An 18,764-nucleotide genomic window follows, 5' to 3' on the forward strand; every position below is an offset into this window, starting at 1 on the left:
CTAAACAGGCCGTCACAACATGGCCTGCACCACTGGCATTTTGCTGGGTCATAATGAGAATTGTGTCAGTAAAGGTTAACCCAATCAAAATTAATGGTGAAACCAGCCAATGGGGAAATGGTGTTTGTGATAAAACTTATGACTCGTGAGGGTGAGTGTATGCGAATCGATGCAACAGCCGCTTCATTCACAAATGTTTTTGGAAGGTTTTTAGTTTTTACTGTTGGCTCGGCTTGATAGTTCAGATAATTGAGTTTGTGATTTTCTTTTATCCCGCAGCCGTACTGTTCATTACATCTCCATCTCCACGTGTCTGCAAATCCCTACACATCTGGAAACATAGCCAGCAGGGACTCAGCGCCGGGTATCATTGTCGCATCAGGTGGGTGAGAGGGAATCTGTTCTGAGTGACATGTTGTTTCTGTTTTCTCTCTCTTCTCTGAGTTCTGAGGGGGTTTTCTTAAAAAAAACAAAGCCGCTGTAAATACTCTTTCTGACCTTTTTGTTTAATCTGTTAAATAGTAGTTAATAAACAAAGCCTTTGTACTTTTTGGCTGATAGATGGCAACGTCTACCAGGTGTTCCCAGGTGTTTTTTAAATGTTGTTTCTTCTTGGAGTTGTGAGGGTTTGCTTTTCAAACAGAGCCCCTGTTTATACCCTTTATTACCTTGTGTTTTATCTAGGGTTTTAAAGTTTTTAGGGTCGTTACAGGTAGCTGTTTGTTTTCCAGGAAAACACCCCTGGAACAATAAGTTAGAAAATTCCGATCTTCTTAAAATTACACACATTCTATTCTATTACAATATAGATTCAATACGTAAAATATAATCTGTTGCATTTGTTGGTCCAGTATTGCCATTGTGTAGACCTGATAGACATTTTATAATGTATTCCTATGGGATAAAATCAGTAACCACTGGTGACTAACAACCTAATATAGTATGATACAGAAATGTAGGTATCTCAAAAGTTATATCAAATGCTCAGTACCATTGGATTCAGAACAATTTCAATAATATGTGATTTAATGCAGTGTAAATCTGATATTTAAAATGTCAAATGAACTTATTTTTGTGATAGAAAACCAACTGTGTCTACTAATTAAGGCATGTTAAAAAGAGAAATTTTGATTTGACCACATGCCTTGACAGATCCTACAGCAAATTTAGTGTTTGCATCTCTAATAGAAAAAAACAGTGGGGCTTTTCCTTAACATACTAAATATAGTCGTTAGTCATTATTGGGTTAATAAATTGTCTTTGTAGTCCTTGATGAGTAGAATGAAACCTCCATCTGTTCCTCACAGTTGTTTTTTCATACTTTTTGAGGACGATTGATTAAAACACAGTTGCTAGTTTTACTATTAAAAAAGAAGGTACACATACCGCACAAAGCAGGTCGAACAAACAGTGTTTAGAGAATGCATCAGATTGAGATGGTGAAATGAATTCTGTGTTGTATGGTTCGCTTGAATTTTGTTCTGCACAAGGCAACACAGGCGAAACAAAAAGATCAATCTAATTTTCTCCGAGTCGTTTTTTTATTGGCATTAACAATTGAGTAGTGTGTCTCTTTTTTTGGGAGTTTCTGTTCTCCATCCATGGACGCATTAGATAGTGTTATGCTAACTCAAAGAGACAAAGACCACGGAAATCACTTAGACAGACAAAGCCAAAAGAAATCTGCCTCTTTCAGTTAGTTGAAAATCTTGGCACTCAACATTTCAGTGCAGTGATGTTTCCAATATGGCAGTGCGGCTCCCAATGCTGCACTCCACTCTGCAATTGCTTTTGGCTGTTTGCAGGTTTTTGCTTTTTACTGCTGTTTTCATTTGTTCATCCCTGTTTAACAACAGCACAACATGTATGTGTCACCTCACTTTTGAGCGGGGCCAAATGACAAAACATAAAGCCAAAGCAGCAGAAACTATACAATCCTCATGCTTCAGCCCTCAGAGCATCAATGTTCCTGAGCACACAGGAGACTCTCATTGACTCAGTGGGGAGAAAACAAAGAAATGGAGGAATATGAGATCAGCAGCCCCCCAGGTGAATTCACACCTCAGTGATATTTACTCCCGCGTGGACCGGCACTGTCAATAACACATTGGCACACGCCTCAGGTGTCTGGAGAAGGCCAAGCTCACGCTTAAAGTATTGGTGTCTGGACCTTTGTGAAACATTGTGAATTAAACAGGTTCCAGGGATGTGGGAATAGAGAATTGACTGATTTTGTTTGATCTTTGTCATTATTCAGGCTACAAAATGGCCAAAATGAACACAGAGGGGGTAAATCTGGTGTTGTTTTGTAATTAGCTTGAACTATTTTTGGTTGTTTTGGCCGTGATTCCCATTAGTGACATTAGACATTTAAAGTCCAACAGTGTAAGGACTGTAGCATAGTTCTACTGTAAGGAAAAAAGAATAATGAACTTACTGGAAGCACAGTTTTCTATGTAATGAGTGATTTTAACTGACATTTTGATTGCACTCATTTTTGTTTCAACCAAACATTTGAAAACAAGAGTTTGCACGTGCCTGCATGATTTCTAGTTTCTTTCCACACCCCCAAACCAGGCAAGTTTAGTGAACTGAAGACTCAAAATTGTCGCAGGTCTGTGAATGTGGGTGTTAAAGTGTATGTGTGTCAGCCCTGTGATAGACTGCAATTCTTGCCTAATGTGAGCTGGGATAGATTCCAGTTTTTCCCTGTATTAGTGAACTGACAGTTCCCAGCCCAGAATGAGCAGGTAAGATAATGGAAAGATGGGATGGACTTTTAACTTGTTCAATAAATAACTAATGGAATAATAATAACAATAATAATAAACAAAAACAAGACCTGAGTAGTTTTTGGTTTCACTTGTAGAGCAAAAGTGACAAGAAAGGTGTTAAAGAGGAAAAGAGCAAAGACCATCATCAGCTCTGCTGCAAGCAAAGTCAGGGAAAACTTTTTTTTCCAAAAACTCATTCACATCTTCTATTTTGTCACTCTCCATTGCTTTAGTTCAATTGGCTCAAGCCTCCCTCAGCTAGTAGTTCAAATGAGTCTGGCTCTGAACCACCTTCTTAGCCATCAGTAAGAGTAGCAGACTCCAGGGGACTGGAGTCACTGTCACTGCTTTCAGTGTCAGTTGGTAGAGTAAAAAAGACATGAGTCATGATATTCAAGGCAATATCTGAGTTAGTATGAAACTACCAGCCTATTAAAATTGGATGGCATATTGTTTGCCTGTCGTGGAGGGCAGAGGTAGGACCAAGACATTGTTTTGCAAGTCCCAAGTAAGTCTCAAGTCTTCGCGCTCAAGTCCAGAGTCAAGAATGACAAGTTCAAAGTCCTTCACTTTCATTATCCAGTCCTAAACAAGTCATAATGCGCTCTTCACCAAATGTCATACCATTTTACAACTATGATATATTAAATAGGCCATATTACGTTCTTTTTCATGTTCAGAAAGCACATTAATTTTTACATCAAAGTCTGGGAGGGAACCTGGAATACAGATTATTACAGTACAATAGCTGAAACTGAGTCCGTGCATAAATGACAGTGATCTTTGATTAACATACTTGTAAATCTTTGGGCATGGAGAAGGTAGTAGGCCACAAGTCGAAGTGAAGTGACAGTGTTTAAGTCCAACTCAGCTGACTCAAGTCCATTCCTCTGGAAGACAGGGAGACAGTCAGGGAGAAAGAAACAAAAATGCTGGAGCAACAATCTGACAGAGCTGTGTGTCTGCGGTTGAATGCATTTGTTTTCTTTGAATATGCGAAAGGGTTGTGCTCAGCTGAAACATTGTGTTAGGTTTCTCTTCATACCAACCAGGGAAGCATTGTTTTACTGACCTTGTCTGATTGAAAGTCTGTTGGAGACCACACAAAGCATTACTGTTGAATGTGTGCTGTGTTGCACATGTATACACACACCAGTCAGTGTACTTTGCGGCCAACAGATTTTTGCTTTGAAATAGGAAAACAAGCTGTTTCTGTTTAATTTTGAAAATAAAAACACAACCCATTTTTTGTTATGAAAATTAAAATACAAAACAAAAAAATGACTACTGCAAAATCCAGATCTTCAGCTGGTGTTAGCTTACACTCCAAAAGCGGGGATTGTAAAGCAAATTGTTACTCAAGGAGCATTCAGACAAGGGGACAAGCATGCCTCTGAATTACTTACAGCACTTTCCAGCCTCGTGTTTAACCACCTGGCACCAATTACAGGCTAAATTAGAGCAATTACAGCAGTCTGCACAGGGTTAGGAAAGCTTTTCTTAATATGGTCAGAACTGGTGAAAGACGAACACAGTAATCTGGATTTATTGGTTAATTTAGGAGTATGGGCAAATGTGGCTGTGCACGGTAACAGTAGATCTTCTGGAGCACTGTAATTACAGTCTGCAGCTGCAGGCTCGAGCCTCCTGCTGTATCACCCCTCCCGCTCTAAAGGCTCTTTATAACATTTGGAATTTGTTTGATCTCAAATAGACTTCATTTCCCATGTCTCCATCATGCAGTTTCCCAGCTCAGACCCTTACTGTAGTTTGTCTTCTGTCTGCTCTGTGAATGCTTGTTCTCACCTCCAGGCTCCATTGGCTCAGAGCTGACCACCAGCAACGTCAGTGTGTTTATCACCTCGGACGCAGGAAACACATGGAGACAGGTGAGGGCACTTTTTGTAATAATGTCTAAGTTGAACTGAAATTTGAATTCTACCCTTTTTGTTAAATATGGAAGTATAAGCTATAATGACACTGCAGCTATTGTGCATATTTTTTTTTTTTTATAATTTTCAAATCTGGGTGGGTTTCCCATGGCAGCGGCTGAATGACATTTAAGAGCTGATGTTGCTTGGAGACACGCCGTCTGCTTCTGTGTTGTGAGACAATGCCGTACAAACATGACCTTGATACAAGACAATCTTGGCCTTTTGCAACAATCCCACATAGTGTTAGCTATTAACTGTTAATTGCTTTTAAATCTGCCTCCCCCTTTACAGCATTGAACATTTTGGAGGTCCAATCATGTTGTGGAAGCTTGCAAGCCAGGCTCACTAGCTAACTAGAAGCTAGTGAGCACAGGGTGTCTAATGTAGGGAGTGATGTGTTAAATCAGGTGTTGGCGATCAGCACAGGGTTGGGGGCATATTTATTGTGCTTTAGAACTACCACTCCCTTTCTTCATTCACTCTCTAGCTTACTTAACCGCCACAGCTTTCTTTCTCTCTCTGCCACGGCAGCATGACAAACACAGGATTGCGTTTCTCCAACAGTTTCCCAACTTTTTGATACAGTTTGGTATTTTTTTGCATCACCTGTGGTCCCCACAATCTTCCCCATGGAAAGACTGGCGTGTTTGCCAGAACGCATTATTTGGTGTAAATACAGACTGAGCAACAGTTGGCCCTCTAGCTGGTTGACTGCCCTGGAAGTTAAGTGTTGGCCAACATAAATATTGCACCTGTCAAATTACTCATCGTAACCGACTCAATCAGATTTGGCTGTTCGTATTTGTTCCTTTTTCTTAAATGTCACAAATGTGGAAGTTGGGTTGTGGAACATGAGGGATTTGAACCCAGATGCAGACTAACAGAGCAGGAGCAGTTCGGATGATTTATTGTAAAGACGGTAGTGGAACATAAACTTAGCTCATAATGAGGCAATAGTCCAATAAATCCTACATGTGAACAAGGACGAACTATCACAGAGTGAAGGAAACACGTGCAACATATACTCTAGTGAGGGGAAACTAATGACAGAGGTGACAGCAGTCAAAACTGCCGGGACAAAAGACAAAGACAGAAAGTAAAGTAGACACAGGAGGAGGAAAAGTACAAAAGAAAACCCCAAACCGTTTGCCTTTAATTTCTACTGTCAATTACAGTCTGTGACATAGTTGCTGGCTGAGATAATCTTCTTCCAAATATGCACACATGTACAGACACATGTACACTGCAGCAAATAGTATAATTATTAATAATATTACTGGCTTCCACAGATAATTAATTTTGCCAATGATGTGTGCAGTTAAATCACAGCCATTTACCATATGGAGCACCATCAACTGACTGACCTGGCGTCCTCTCACTGATAATATCCTCCCTGTCCTCGTCCTCACTCACTCTCCCCGACTTTATCACATAGGCTTTTAATCCGCATACACCAGCCAGTGTTTTTAAGGTCAATAATCAAACGGAATCTCAGGAGTTTAGTCCTTGCATACACTGCTGGTGGGTGGCCCTCACTTGATCCTGGCATTTTCGATCCACAGAGCTTGTTTCTAATTAAACACAGCGATGAAAAATAATTATTGGGAAGCTGATGAATACTGTGTGTGTTTGTGTGTGCTGTATTATTACTTTGCGTTCTTGAATGATACAGCGTGGGTGCATGCCGACGTGTGCTGGACAGGCACGCAGTAACAAGCCACTGCAGAGTGAGCGCTCTCCCCATTTTTTTCTCCCTGCAGATCTTCGACGAGGAGTATGCGGTGCTGTATCTCGACCAAGGAGGAGCCTTAGTCGCAATAAGACACACTCCGCTACCCATCCGACACCTGTGGTGAGTCATTATGACAGAGACGCCATTTGTCACAGTATGACTAATTCCCTCGAAGGAAGCTCCAAGTCTTAAGTTAGTCAAACAAAGGCAAATGAGTTTGTCTTCCAACCGGGGGACGATATTATTCTGGGTATAAAAACCCACCAGCCATGGAGAATTCTTCTTTGACAATTGTCATTCAATTTCACCTTTCTGTGTTTGAAGCCATTAATGAATCTGGCTTCTACTGATCAGTGTTCACTGAGCAGAGAGCCTCAACCCTGTGCGGAATATGAAATACATTTGTTAGACAACTCTCAGGGTCATTAGCTTGTGCACACATTTGGGAGGTGGTGGTGGGGGGTTAGTGTTGGTGCCTCGTGCAACTGCTGTTTGCGTTCCTAGGTTGAGCTTCGACGAAGGGCGGCAGTGGAACAAGTACAGCTTCACCAACACGCCTCTGTTCGTGGACGGGGTGCTGGGAGAGCCTGGGGAGGAGACTCTCATCATGACGTGAGTGACAAAGATTTGTCAACATGGAAATCTATCAAACACGCAGGAAAATCAAAGTAAAACTTGTGTGTGTGTGTGTGTGTGTGTGTGTGTGTGTGTGTGTGTGTGTGTGTGCGCCTTAACCCGAGCCAGAGCTGCTCGCATCTATATCTAACCCCACTTGATTCAGCATTCCTGACTGCCTGTTTTCCTTTTTCATGAATAAAAAAGATTTCTCTCAAGGTCTACCCAACATCAGAACTGGCTGTCTCCAGATTATGATCACAGGAAATCAATGCTTTAGCAGCCAGCGACAGCGCGACTGTCCATTTGAAGAACATGAAGGAAGATGATCAAAAAAAAAAAAAAAATCCTGAGAAAACAGACAAGAAACTTTGCTTTAAAAAAGTTTTAACAGCATTAAAAATTGGGAAGAGCAAGCGAGTATGATCCGGCGTGTCCTCAGAAACCAGATTTTATGAAGATTCCTTTTTGTGTTCTTTCACATTTATTATTAGAATAGCGCAGAGCTCGAGTGCATATGGTATGACACGGCACTACTCCCTTATTGCAGCAGAGATTTAGGACTTTGGGACGTGTTACCAAAGGGTTCCCACAGCAATTACATCAATGTTTCATGACACATGCCATAAATGACAGACTGACAGTCGTCTCTGTAGCCCAGCTCTACAGGAGAGTGATAGGGCCCAGCTGGAGAGACAGAGAGGGAGAGAGAGAGAATAGGAAAATGCACAGCAATGGTCTCCCACGAGAAGAAAGGAGTGCTGGGGGGGAGGGTTTGTGGGGGGGCTGCAGTGTAAAGACGACGCTGGCATCTTTGCAAGTTCTCGAGCACGGATCCTCTCAGCTGGCAGACACACCATTAGTTTTCATAAGACCATCATGCACTGTTTTCTTATCAATTTGTACTCATTTTTACAGTAAGTGCCTGTCATGGTCGGGTGCCTCGGGAGCTAATTGACAGATTGATTGTGATAAATTTGTTGCGGTATGAATGGTGAGGGGGGTTAGGGCGGACAAACACACCCGCTCAATTTAGCTGGAGATGGAATATTTATCTGGTTAGTCCCATAACCTTGGATTCTGTTTTGCTTTTGGCCACTGGAAAAATATAGATATTCATTCAAATTAAGCTTTAAGAAGAAATAAGTCAAAGGTCCAGTGTGTAACATTTAGGAGGGTCTATTGTCATAAATGTAATATAATATTCATAGGTATGTTTTCATTAGTGTCACCTGAAAATAAGAATTATTGTGTTTTCGTTACCTTAGAATGAGCTGTGTTTATCTACAGAGGGAGCGGGTCCTCTTCTACGGAGGCCGCCATGTTGAACCGCCATTTTTCAACAGTAGTGCAGAACAGACAAACCAAACACTGCTTTTGCGGCCACTGTAGTTTCCTACACACTTGAAAGGCGTCTGTAAATATAAAAGGGTCATTCAAAGGTAACAAAAACACAACAATTCTTATTTTCAGGTCAGCATATGTAATGGTGGTTATGGTGGTGTATAGCATTGCATGCATTGTGTTTTGATTGAGGATCAGGATATATCTCCATGTATTCTGACAAAAGATGTAAACTGGTTCAAAATCCTTCGTTCAACTGTGATCACATAACTTGAGCTTCTACAAAAATGTAAGCAACAAGCTAATTTAAGCTGGCAAGTAAACTTTTAAACGCAAATTAACAGCCTGAATGTTACACACTGGACCTTTGAGATTGAGAGTGGGCATTATAGCATTAAGACTGGCCCCTTTCTGTATTCACTTACTGTTAAGAAATCTCATGTAGAGACCAAAACCAACAATGTCTTAAGGCAGTCAGGTTCCCAACCTTTTTCCTATCATTTCATAAACTGATGACCCCAATGTGATGTACTTAATGGAGTTTTTGTAAAATTAGCGATTTGAATGAAGTTTGAGCATACTATTTCCTGCAAAGAGAGGTTTCCGGATACTTTTAGGATTTTTCTTTCAATTATCTGTCTGAATTGTGTTTGTTTTGTTTTTTTGAACAATCAGACATGCTTCTTTTTTTGACAAATTCAGTGTTGATTGTTTTAATTGTGTACTTTTTAATAAAGGTTGAGGCTGTTTATCAGAGAGTGAAGGCTCTGTGAATGTAGCTTGTGTTCAGGTCTTTAAAGTTTATATCTTAAATGATAATCTAAACAAAAAGATATAGGCCTACAGTGTATATTTTTAAAGTTTTCTTACACCTCTCAAAATCTAGAAGCATGTATGTAAGCATGATGTATGTGTGTGGGATCAGATATGTGGGAACTAAATTGCCTGTGTTCATGCGTGGTTATTTTCCAGGATATTCGGCCATGTCAGTCATCGCTCAGAGTGGCAGCTGGTGAAAATAGACTTCAGGTCCATCTTCAACAGGAGGTGTACAGAGGCGGATTATCAGACATGGCACCTACACAACCAGGTACAGTCCCTGCCAGCACAGAAGTAAAGACTTGTTTATCACACATCCTAAAAATGCTTTTGGCCATTGGTGGAGGAAACTACATCTACAACTCAGATGGAAGAGAATCTTCAGCTCGGTTTGCTTGCTTTATTTTACTGTAGCAGCAATCGACATGCTTTTAATGTAAAATGATGCATCACAATTTTTATTATTATTTTTTTGTAATTGGATTTCTATTTAAAAAAATTGCTTTACTGGAAAGAGTCCATTGCTATTTTCAAAATCACTGCTTTGATCACTTATTCATTATTTTGCCTACATAAGAACCACTGGATTTATACAGTAGCAGTAATTGTGCATTTTAGATACTTACAAATCATCATAATTTTGCACCATCATTGCTGTTTTGTGATAAACCAGAGAATAGGACTGCCTAGAGTTGTGGTATATCTCTGATCATCAGTGGATTGTAAGGCCGGTTCTTTTAAGAGGAAAATTCATTTTAAGTTACCTGACGATATGATCAATCTAATTAAAAAATAGTTTTAAAAATGACAGATAATGAGCCCCTTAGCGCCCTCCCGGCAGACCCCCATGAGGCCAGTGGTCACTTCACAACTGTTTCAGTGGCACTTTGCAGGTTAACCCTGTTACTGTTGGTTGAAAACTGCAATTTCCCAAAGCTTTCCTCCACAGCAGATCCAAACAGCTTCTTCTCTCTGTAAATATCATCAAAATATCATAGGACACTGCAGAACGTTATAGGAAACCATCACAGGAAACCCTGTTTCCATGTCACCATGTGTTGTTATAACTACTACGGCAGAACCAATTGCCCCTCAGGGACAAATAAAGGTCTTGTAGTTGAACTACAAGTAAACATCAGATCAAGCTTTAAATGCTCAATATCAGAAAATTCAAAACAGGATCAGGAACAACAGAATGCGATCAGGACAAGACAACAGGAAATGTTAATAACAGTCTCTCAGTAGTTTGCCCTATAGTGAGCAGTAATGAACACGTATGAATCACCACAATATTGCGTCGCCACTGACACCTAAAAGGTTGGCGTGACTGTATATCTATAAATAGTATCAAATAGTAGCGGATCTAGAGGGGTGGCATGAGGGAGCTGCAGTTTGGTGTACCTCATACAGTTTGGTGTACCTCATTACTAGTAATAATATTACCGTAATAATATTACTTTCCCCATTAGCTAGTACATTTCACTAATCATTTAACAGTTACCCCCCCAAAAAAATTATTAGTTACAACACTACTTTTGCTGTCACCCCCTACTGATTTGAAATCCAACATTCCAATTACATCCTTGTATTCATTTTTGTAATCGCAGAGGGAAACTACCTCGGACGATGGAAATGCTGACATTCATTGCTTTGATTTTAACAAACAAAACTGGATTTTAATTGTCGTCTGAAGTCTGTATTTTAAGGAGAAGGGACAAGAGTACCAATTTAATATAATTACCAATATAATTAGTAGTGTAACTAATTACTGTTGTCAGGGAATAATAAGTAAAGTAATAACACATTTTTTTAAGTCTCAATGTCACCCTCTGGCCACCCCATGAATGGTGTGCACTAGATAGTAAATAGGGGGTGACTTTGGATGTAGCCTTCCATTTACACATCTATCAGCAGCAAAGCATTACAAAAAGTCGTGTAGTGAGTTATGGACAGCACATTTTTTGTTCCATTGGGGGAATGTTTGAGGATTCTGTATTACACACAGAATTCAGACACTTTGTGTCAAGGTAACACAAAGAGAGTTATTCAGACACGTATCTAATGTCAGCACTCTCATCTTATGGACGCAGCTTCTTTCTGCTGCAGACAAAATCCCCAAAAGAGAATTCAAGTTTTGACTTAATGAGCAATTTTTCCAAAATAAGACGTCAATTCCTGGATGGAAAATGAAATCATCTAAAGTCCGTGGAGGTTGCCGTCTCCATAGCAGTGTCTGTAAAGCTTTGGTTGACTCAGAGGTTAGTATAAGCAGAGCCCCTTGATCAAACGCCAGGCTCCATCGTCTGGGTAATGTGTGATCACTGGCCGGGCCGTCTCTGCTTTTTGCCCGGCTGCGTAGTGAGCGGACTGAAGCTGGACGTCTCTCAGCTCCCAGAGCACTTATGCAGATTCTCGGCCGATTCTGAGTGAACCGATCCCCCCATCACCACCCCCGCCCTTCTGCCCTGCATACATTAAACCCGCCTGAAAACCCCTCAACCTGGCCGGGCCTGAAGCTGAGCCAGAGACTTGGAGCGTGCCTTTATTCACGGCCCAGTTCTGTAATTGGTTTAGACACCCATATGCTCAGAGCGGGCTAATGATCAAAACATATAGCATGGAATACGACAAGAGTCCAAGCCAATTACAGGCCTAACCTGCCTAAAATGTAGAGGTACTGTAGGTCCAAGTCTGCTGCAAAAATAAACTGAGCACCACCTCAAAACAGAGAATAGGGTTTTAAGACGCTGGGAAAGTTAAGGACATTTGCAGGAGCTGGGAGTCTATTTGTGGATACAGCCAGATTTTTTAAGCATCTCACTAGTGACACCTAATGTACAAAGACAGAAGGTTCTGGTAATAAAAACAGCAGCAGTGTAGTGGAGGACGCAGTGAAACAGGCTGGTGTTATCTTCTCATCTTTTTTGTATTCCAACTGATTTCATATTCACTTCCCACGCATAGAAACACGGCTAAAAATGGAGCGTGCGCTGGCAGCTTTTTCAGCTGAAACTCCTTCTTATTCGTTCATCCCAATATCAGCAAAAAAAAAAAAAAAAATCTCTCCCTCTAAAAAAGAACTCAAGCAGCACATTCTGCAGTGTGACACTTGCAACGAAGGAACAGTTGTCGAGTTTAGCACACCACACAGCACGAGCCAGTAAATATTCGCTGAACAGGAATGAACAACAAGCTGAAGTAAGGCGACGGTGCTTTTCACACACACTGCGACGGTTGGTTGCATCGTGTAAATTATTTATGGTGGCAAGTTACAAAAGCAGCTCGTTTTTTTAAAAACTCTCTCCGTGTGACTTTTCCTCCCCGCCCTATCTTGGAATCGGGCCCGCAGGGTGAGCCGTGCCTCATGGGAGTGAAAAGGATCTACCGGAAGCTGAAGCCCACATCTAGGTGTGTTATGGGAAAGACTTACTCTGTGTCGATGACGTCGGGCCCCTGTGACTGTACAGAGGCTGACTTTGAATGGTGAGTATACTTTTCTTGCTTTTCAACCATCCTGTATTCAGGCCTATTTGCATTTCCTATGTGTGGTTGTTTAAGCCCCCCTCCACAAAAAACTGTGAAAAAAAGTGAAAAAAAAAAGTGATCCTTCTCATTCCTACTGTGTGCTGTTTGAATGCTGTCTGCAGAGTTTGACACTAGAAGGAGGTTTTCACATTCATCTGCTGAAAGTGGAAACTTTCTCTGTGCTCATTGAACATCAGATTTTAAGGTGCGGGTCCTACCAGCAGGATTTCAAATAGTTTGGAAGTCAGTCCTGGTCCAGTATGCAACTTGTACAGTGTGATCCACCAGTGCACATCCACTGAGAATGGACTTTACAGTGAAGGAGGAGACAGCTTGTGTCCAGCAGGAAAACTTTAGAAATGAACAACATTCATTCATGCATATTCACAGATTGTGGATTTTAATGTGGAAATTATACTTTTTTTTTGTCTGGGTACTGCTCAGTGTGAACATAATGTATTCTGTGGCAGTGGGAGATGCTTCTTAAAATCAGAGAAAATAAACCTAATGTCGTCATGGTCTCATCTTAGCTTGGGTTTGGAGACTACAAACTTAGAAAGCAAAGCCTGGGTTACAAACTGGGGCATGGAGCTTTAAATACAGTATGTGGGTGTTGACAAGGCACTAGAAATCAGGATATCACAGCCTCAGTTGCTTTATTTTGACTGCTCTTTTTCAAATGTGTCTCTTGTGAGCACCCCCAGCTTTCACTTTAGAGTGCAGTATTAAATTGCTAGAGTCCCCCTTTAAACGATCTACCTGCACAAGCCTGTCTTTACGGTACGGTTGACGTGAATTTGAGCAAGTTCCTAAATGTCCAACTGCAGCCTAAATCAGTGATTAATTTTACATTATGTGTCAAGATTAAGTCAGTTTGTCTCCCTCTATGCGTAACAACCAGGTCTGGTTTGAATAAGAGTGTAAATTGTATTTAAATTGTTTGTTTTGTATTCAGCAAGGGAGTAAATGCATATATTCTTCAATGTGCAATTGTCATTTAACTTCCTGACACTGTCCCAATTATTGCATCCTAATAACACAGAGTACGAACTATGTACTGATTTTCATAGTATACTTAATACATGTCTGGAGGGGATCTTTAATCTTTGTATTTGCACACTGCAGACTTCTTGGATCACACACAATAAGCTGTCATTTGGCCTGACAGATAACAAAAGTGAGAACAGCAAACAACAGAAGTTAAGTGTTAGCCAAGGTAGCTCTCATGCATTTGGCCCGGAGCCTCAGCCTTATAAATAGTAGAAATACACATGCCATATCTGCCAGGGTTGAAGGAAACTGGGTTTAAGTGAGGGATTAAAAGATAAGACATCACCATCGTGGATGACTTCCAGATTATAATTGTAGAGCAGCTCTGGCGGATTCTCATGCAGGCTGCTGCTTAAACTTACCTGTGTGTGTGTGTGTGTGTGTGTGTGTGTGTGTGTGTGTGTATTCATTACCAGATATTCAATGTGCCACCGTTCACTGCTAGAAGGACAAAGCATTCAGAGAAAACATGATAGTTCACAGCCTCTTTGTATCTGCTGCTAGTGACTCTTTATAGTACGACTGCAGTTACACTGAATGTTTTACCACAACCTCGGCTCTCTTTGAGTTATCAGCAGTATTAATATTGCTTTCTCTCTCTCTCTCTCTCTCTCTCTCTCTCTCTCTCTCTCTCTCTCTCTCTCTCTCTCTCTCTCTCTCTCTCTCTCTCTCGCTTTGGTCCCAGATCTGCAGGTCTCTTGAGTGAGGCAGCTCTTGGAATGAGCACCATCAAAACCATAAATCACCAAGCCTAATAGCTTTCATTAACAATCACAACACTTTTGCATCTGTGTGCATGTCGCACTAATTGGGGCAATTTGTCCCTATCATTTTGGGGACACGGCGCTGCTCTGCCTTTTAATTTGTAGGACAAACAACTCGTGGGCTGTGTTTAAAAAGCAACCAAAGAGGCACTGGAAGAGTTCCTGTAAATACTGTGAAGTCAATAATAAAATGACATTAAGTTTGTATGCTGTCTCCAAAAAAAACAATGTATCAGAATTTCAATATCCAATATGTCTCAAAAGATATAGAGCAGGTGATCTATTTTCAGCTTGGAATATTTTATTATTTTTTGATTGATTCCTCTGTGAGTCATATCAGTCATTTTATATGTATGTCTCACACTTTAAATAGTCTCATTTTAGAATTGGATTTACTGAACAGCCTCGGGAATATTTGCATCCGCCTTGTTCTGTCAGCGCCTCCTCTGTGGTTCCTGATTGGATAACTGCTTCTGTTTTCTCACATCATTGCAGTGATTATGGCTATGAGAGACGGACCAACGGCAAGTGCGCCCCCGCCTTCTGGTTCCATCCGTCATCCATGTCCAGGAGCTGCACTACGGGGATGACTTTCCTTAACAGCACTGGGTAAGCACGTGACGAGAGCAGACTAGAATGGACACATTCTCAATAGTCACTTGCGGGCATTGGGTAAAGGTGAACAGTGCATTTGAGTTGAATAGCTCAGGCTACACTAATTAGTTTCTCGGGGACAACAAGGACGAGCTGAGGAAAATGTGGGTTGAATGATCAAACATTCACTTTTGAAAACAATCATGAACCTGCGAGTACTGGTACTGATGTTATCTTCTGTAGGGAAAATAGTGATTGCAAGTCATGTCAAGTATTTGAAAAAAGTATAAAGGAAAGACTGAACATCCTCTTCAGTGAAAGAGTGTGTAAAGCACAATGGCTTTTTCAGAATGCACTCACTGACTAAACAACATCATGTCAAGGTCCATATGTTCTGGAGCGTTTACATCATTTATCAACCTGTAAGCCACTGATTCCAAACCAGGGGTACGTCTGCAGTTGCCAGGGGGTATGTGAAAATATTGTGGAGTGACTCAAGTAAATAATATAGCTATGTCAACTCTTTGAATCAGCTGTAACGCCTGACTACCAGCTAAAGTAACGGATAAATGGTCGAAATACCTAAAAGTGACGGTTACATTTTTGAAATAGCAGAAAGTAACTAGTAAATTGTTGAAAAATGGATAAATGGTTAAAATATAGTAAATAATACTGTAGATAAATGGTAAAAGTAACAGACAAATTGTCAAAAGAAGTTAGCCAAAACTATATAAATCACTGAAAAAATTATCTAAAAATTGATAAATGTTCAAAATAGCTAAAAGTTATAAATGAATAAAGTAAATAAATAGCAGAAAGTAACAGATAAATTGTTGAGGAAATTATCTTAAAAAAATTATAAATGATTGAATTAGCAAAAAGTACCAGATAAATGATTGAAAAGGTTTGCTAAAAATTGATAAATAGTTGAAACATCCAGCTAGTGGACAAGTAGTACAAAGTTAAAGGACCAGTGTGTAGAATTTAGTGGCATTTAGTGGAGAAATTGTAGATTGCAACTAACTGAAACCCTCTCGCAGTGACCTAGGAATGAGACCTGGGCTTTGAAGTGGAAACAGGAAAGGCCCTATCTAAAGCCCATGTTTGGTTTGTCCATTCTGGGCTACTGTAGAAACATGTAGGTTCAGCGTGGTGGACTTGCGGGGTCTATAGATGAAAAACGGTTATTTCTTAGGTACCAAAAACACAATGATTCTCTTTATTTAAGTGAGTATACACTACTGAAAACATACCTATGAATATTCTATTCAACTGACAATAGATCATCCTGAATGTTACACACTGGACCTTCAAACAAACCTTACAGTTCATCTGCATGAAAAATAAGAGTTACATAACATCCACTTTAAAATCAATTGAAATGAACACATTTGTAACATAACTGGTGGTGTTGATTTTAGTTTGAACTTGAGTTAATTTGACAGAACTGTGGGGGTCCGTCAACATGGGCAAGAGGTCCTTAAAGTGCTCTGAGAAAAAAGGAAATTTGAGCGTATACATTTCCCACACCACTGTACAGACTCTGTCTACTAATAATGAAAACAATGTCATATGACTGAACACTGGTTCAAGCCAACAATGGACACTGCTTTTTTCTTTCAGTTGCGGAATTTTTGAGGGCAATTTGGTGCATAAATTTACACGCTCAGAATTCAGCCAGCCAAATAAAATGTAAATTTAGTAAATAGGGAGTGATTTGTGGTACTGTTGGGTCTCTGTAAATAATGTTTTAAAGAGTTCGGTCTAGACCTGCTCTATTTGAAAAGTGTCCTGAGATAACTTCTGTTATGAATTGGCGCTACACAAATAAAATTGAATTGAATTTACAGCTGTTCTTTCCATATTTTAGATTCCCTGTCAAACTGCAGTCTATTTATATTCCTTTCTATGCTCACTCACGACAAAGAGAAAGGCAGATGTTTTCATGTGTCCAGTCTATGCAGGCTGTCATGGCAGAAAACACAAACATGTAGTCTACATAACTCAACCGTAACTTTTGTGACGGCACACATTTTCTATTTGAAACAGCACAGAATGGTTCACCCCCTAATTTCTTGCCATGCAGATTGTTTTAGTTTGATTTGTCCCAGTACAATGGAAATGATGTACACAGCTTTGACAAATTAAACTAAAAAATGTAATCAGCAATATCTCTCTCCAAAACGCAAAAAACTCTGCTACTCTGGCTAATCCACAGAACACACTGTTAGAGGGTTTTTTTATGTATTGGCCCTTTAACAACTACTGTGTTTATCCATATCAGGGTGTCAGAGGTAGTGTTCTCCTGCATGTACAATCAGTCATAAGCTTTCTTTGTTTTTCTACCCCAGCTACAGAAAAGTGGTGTCTAATAACTGTACAGCTGGAGTCAGCGTGGAGTACACAGCCAGGAGGCAGCAGTGTCCTATCCAAGCACCCAAAGGTCTTCACCTGGTCACCAGCGAGGGCACGCTGACAGCCACACTGGGCACCAATGTCACCTTCCTGGTCTTTCTGGAGGAGGTAAAGCTGTTTTCTGTCACTTCTCGAAAAGCCTCCTGAACTAGTACATGTCATCATATTCAGAATGTAAACATGTCTTTTCTACATAACTCAGCATTAAAGTGTAAGTTTATACTTTAGTACAATATTCCCTTTAATGACACATGGAACATGGAGGCAGAAGTGACACATTCTGCTCTCCTGCTAAGTAAAAAACAGGTTAAACATGAAGTGTGTAATTGCAGTTGGCTCATGTTGGCAGCTGTGTCTCCTGCTTCATCACACTTTAGAAAAAATGTCCCCTGATTGGATTGTTTCTATGGAGACAAAAAATTATGTTCAGCTCTGACCACGTTATATCCATAGTGATACCATTTATTCACTGTACTTGTATACTAACGGAACAAAATGTTTCATGTTAGTATCCAGTACCACGATTTAGGACACAGTTTAAGGGAGTAAAATATTTACTACTGCATCAATAACTGCCACCTCTTCCCAACCAGCAGGACTTTGACAGTGATTAGTTATGAATCAGTAATTGATTGGTCATCAAAAAAATAATCTCCAACTAATTATTTTTTTTTTTTTTAAATGGCAGACAATGCTGTTTTCAGTCATATGGATATGTCCTGTTTCTCTCTGTTTTATATTCTATTAAACTGAATATTTTGGGCTTTGGACTGGAATGAACATTCTTCACTTTTTTCTGTTCATGATCATTGCTACTCTCTTACGAGAAGACGAACCCCAACAGTATTATATAATGATTATGATTGATGATCATTAGGGTGTTCTGGTGCCCCCTCTGACACTTCGTACCCTATACATATATGATGTGCATGTATGTAGTGGCAGCAATGTTTGAAACTAGCTAGTATTACTAAGAACTCAGGAATGAATTCACGCAGAAAGACTATTCACAAAGGACTTTACAAGTAGCTGGTGCAACCCAATCCTGAGGACGCACTCTGGCTCATAGTGGACCAGTAATTCAGCATTCATTAAAGGTCCAGTGTGTAGGATCTTGTGGCATCTAGTGGCGTAGTTGCAGATTGCGAAATGCCAACGCCAGTGTTTGGTTTGTCCCTTCTGGGCTACTGTAAGAAAC

At 40.3% G+C, this 18,764-nt stretch overlaps 1 protein-coding gene across 6 annotated transcripts in view; it reads left to right on the forward strand.

Annotated features, from left to right (window-relative positions):
- The window catches only part of LOC127355318 (VPS10 domain-containing receptor SorCS1), a 163,172-nt gene that overhangs the window by 126,075 nt on the left and 18,333 nt on the right, over window positions 1-18,764 (forward strand). For all 6 annotated transcript variants that reach the window (XR_007881734.1, XM_051386084.1, XM_051386082.1 and 3 more), the window contains exons 11-18: window positions 280-382; window positions 4,587-4,663; window positions 6,469-6,560; window positions 6,945-7,052; window positions 9,372-9,489; window positions 12,568-12,701; window positions 15,053-15,166; window positions 17,503-17,674. Coding sequence is in view for 5 of the 6 variants with exons in the window: in XM_051386084.1 (XP_051242044.1) it covers window positions 280-382; window positions 4,587-4,663; window positions 6,469-6,560; window positions 6,945-7,052; window positions 9,372-9,489; window positions 12,568-12,701; window positions 15,053-15,166; window positions 17,503-17,674 (918 nt within the window). In the remaining variant the exon portion in view is untranslated. The remainder of the gene's footprint in view (window positions 1-279; window positions 383-4,586; window positions 4,664-6,468; window positions 6,561-6,944; window positions 7,053-9,371; window positions 9,490-12,567; window positions 12,702-15,052; window positions 15,167-17,502; window positions 17,675-18,764) is intronic.

This window comes from Dicentrarchus labrax, unplaced genomic scaffold (assembly GCF_905237075.1).
Source record: "Dicentrarchus labrax unplaced genomic scaffold, dlabrax2021, whole genome shotgun sequence".
Lineage (NCBI taxonomy): Eukaryota > Metazoa > Chordata > Actinopteri > Moronidae > Dicentrarchus > Dicentrarchus labrax.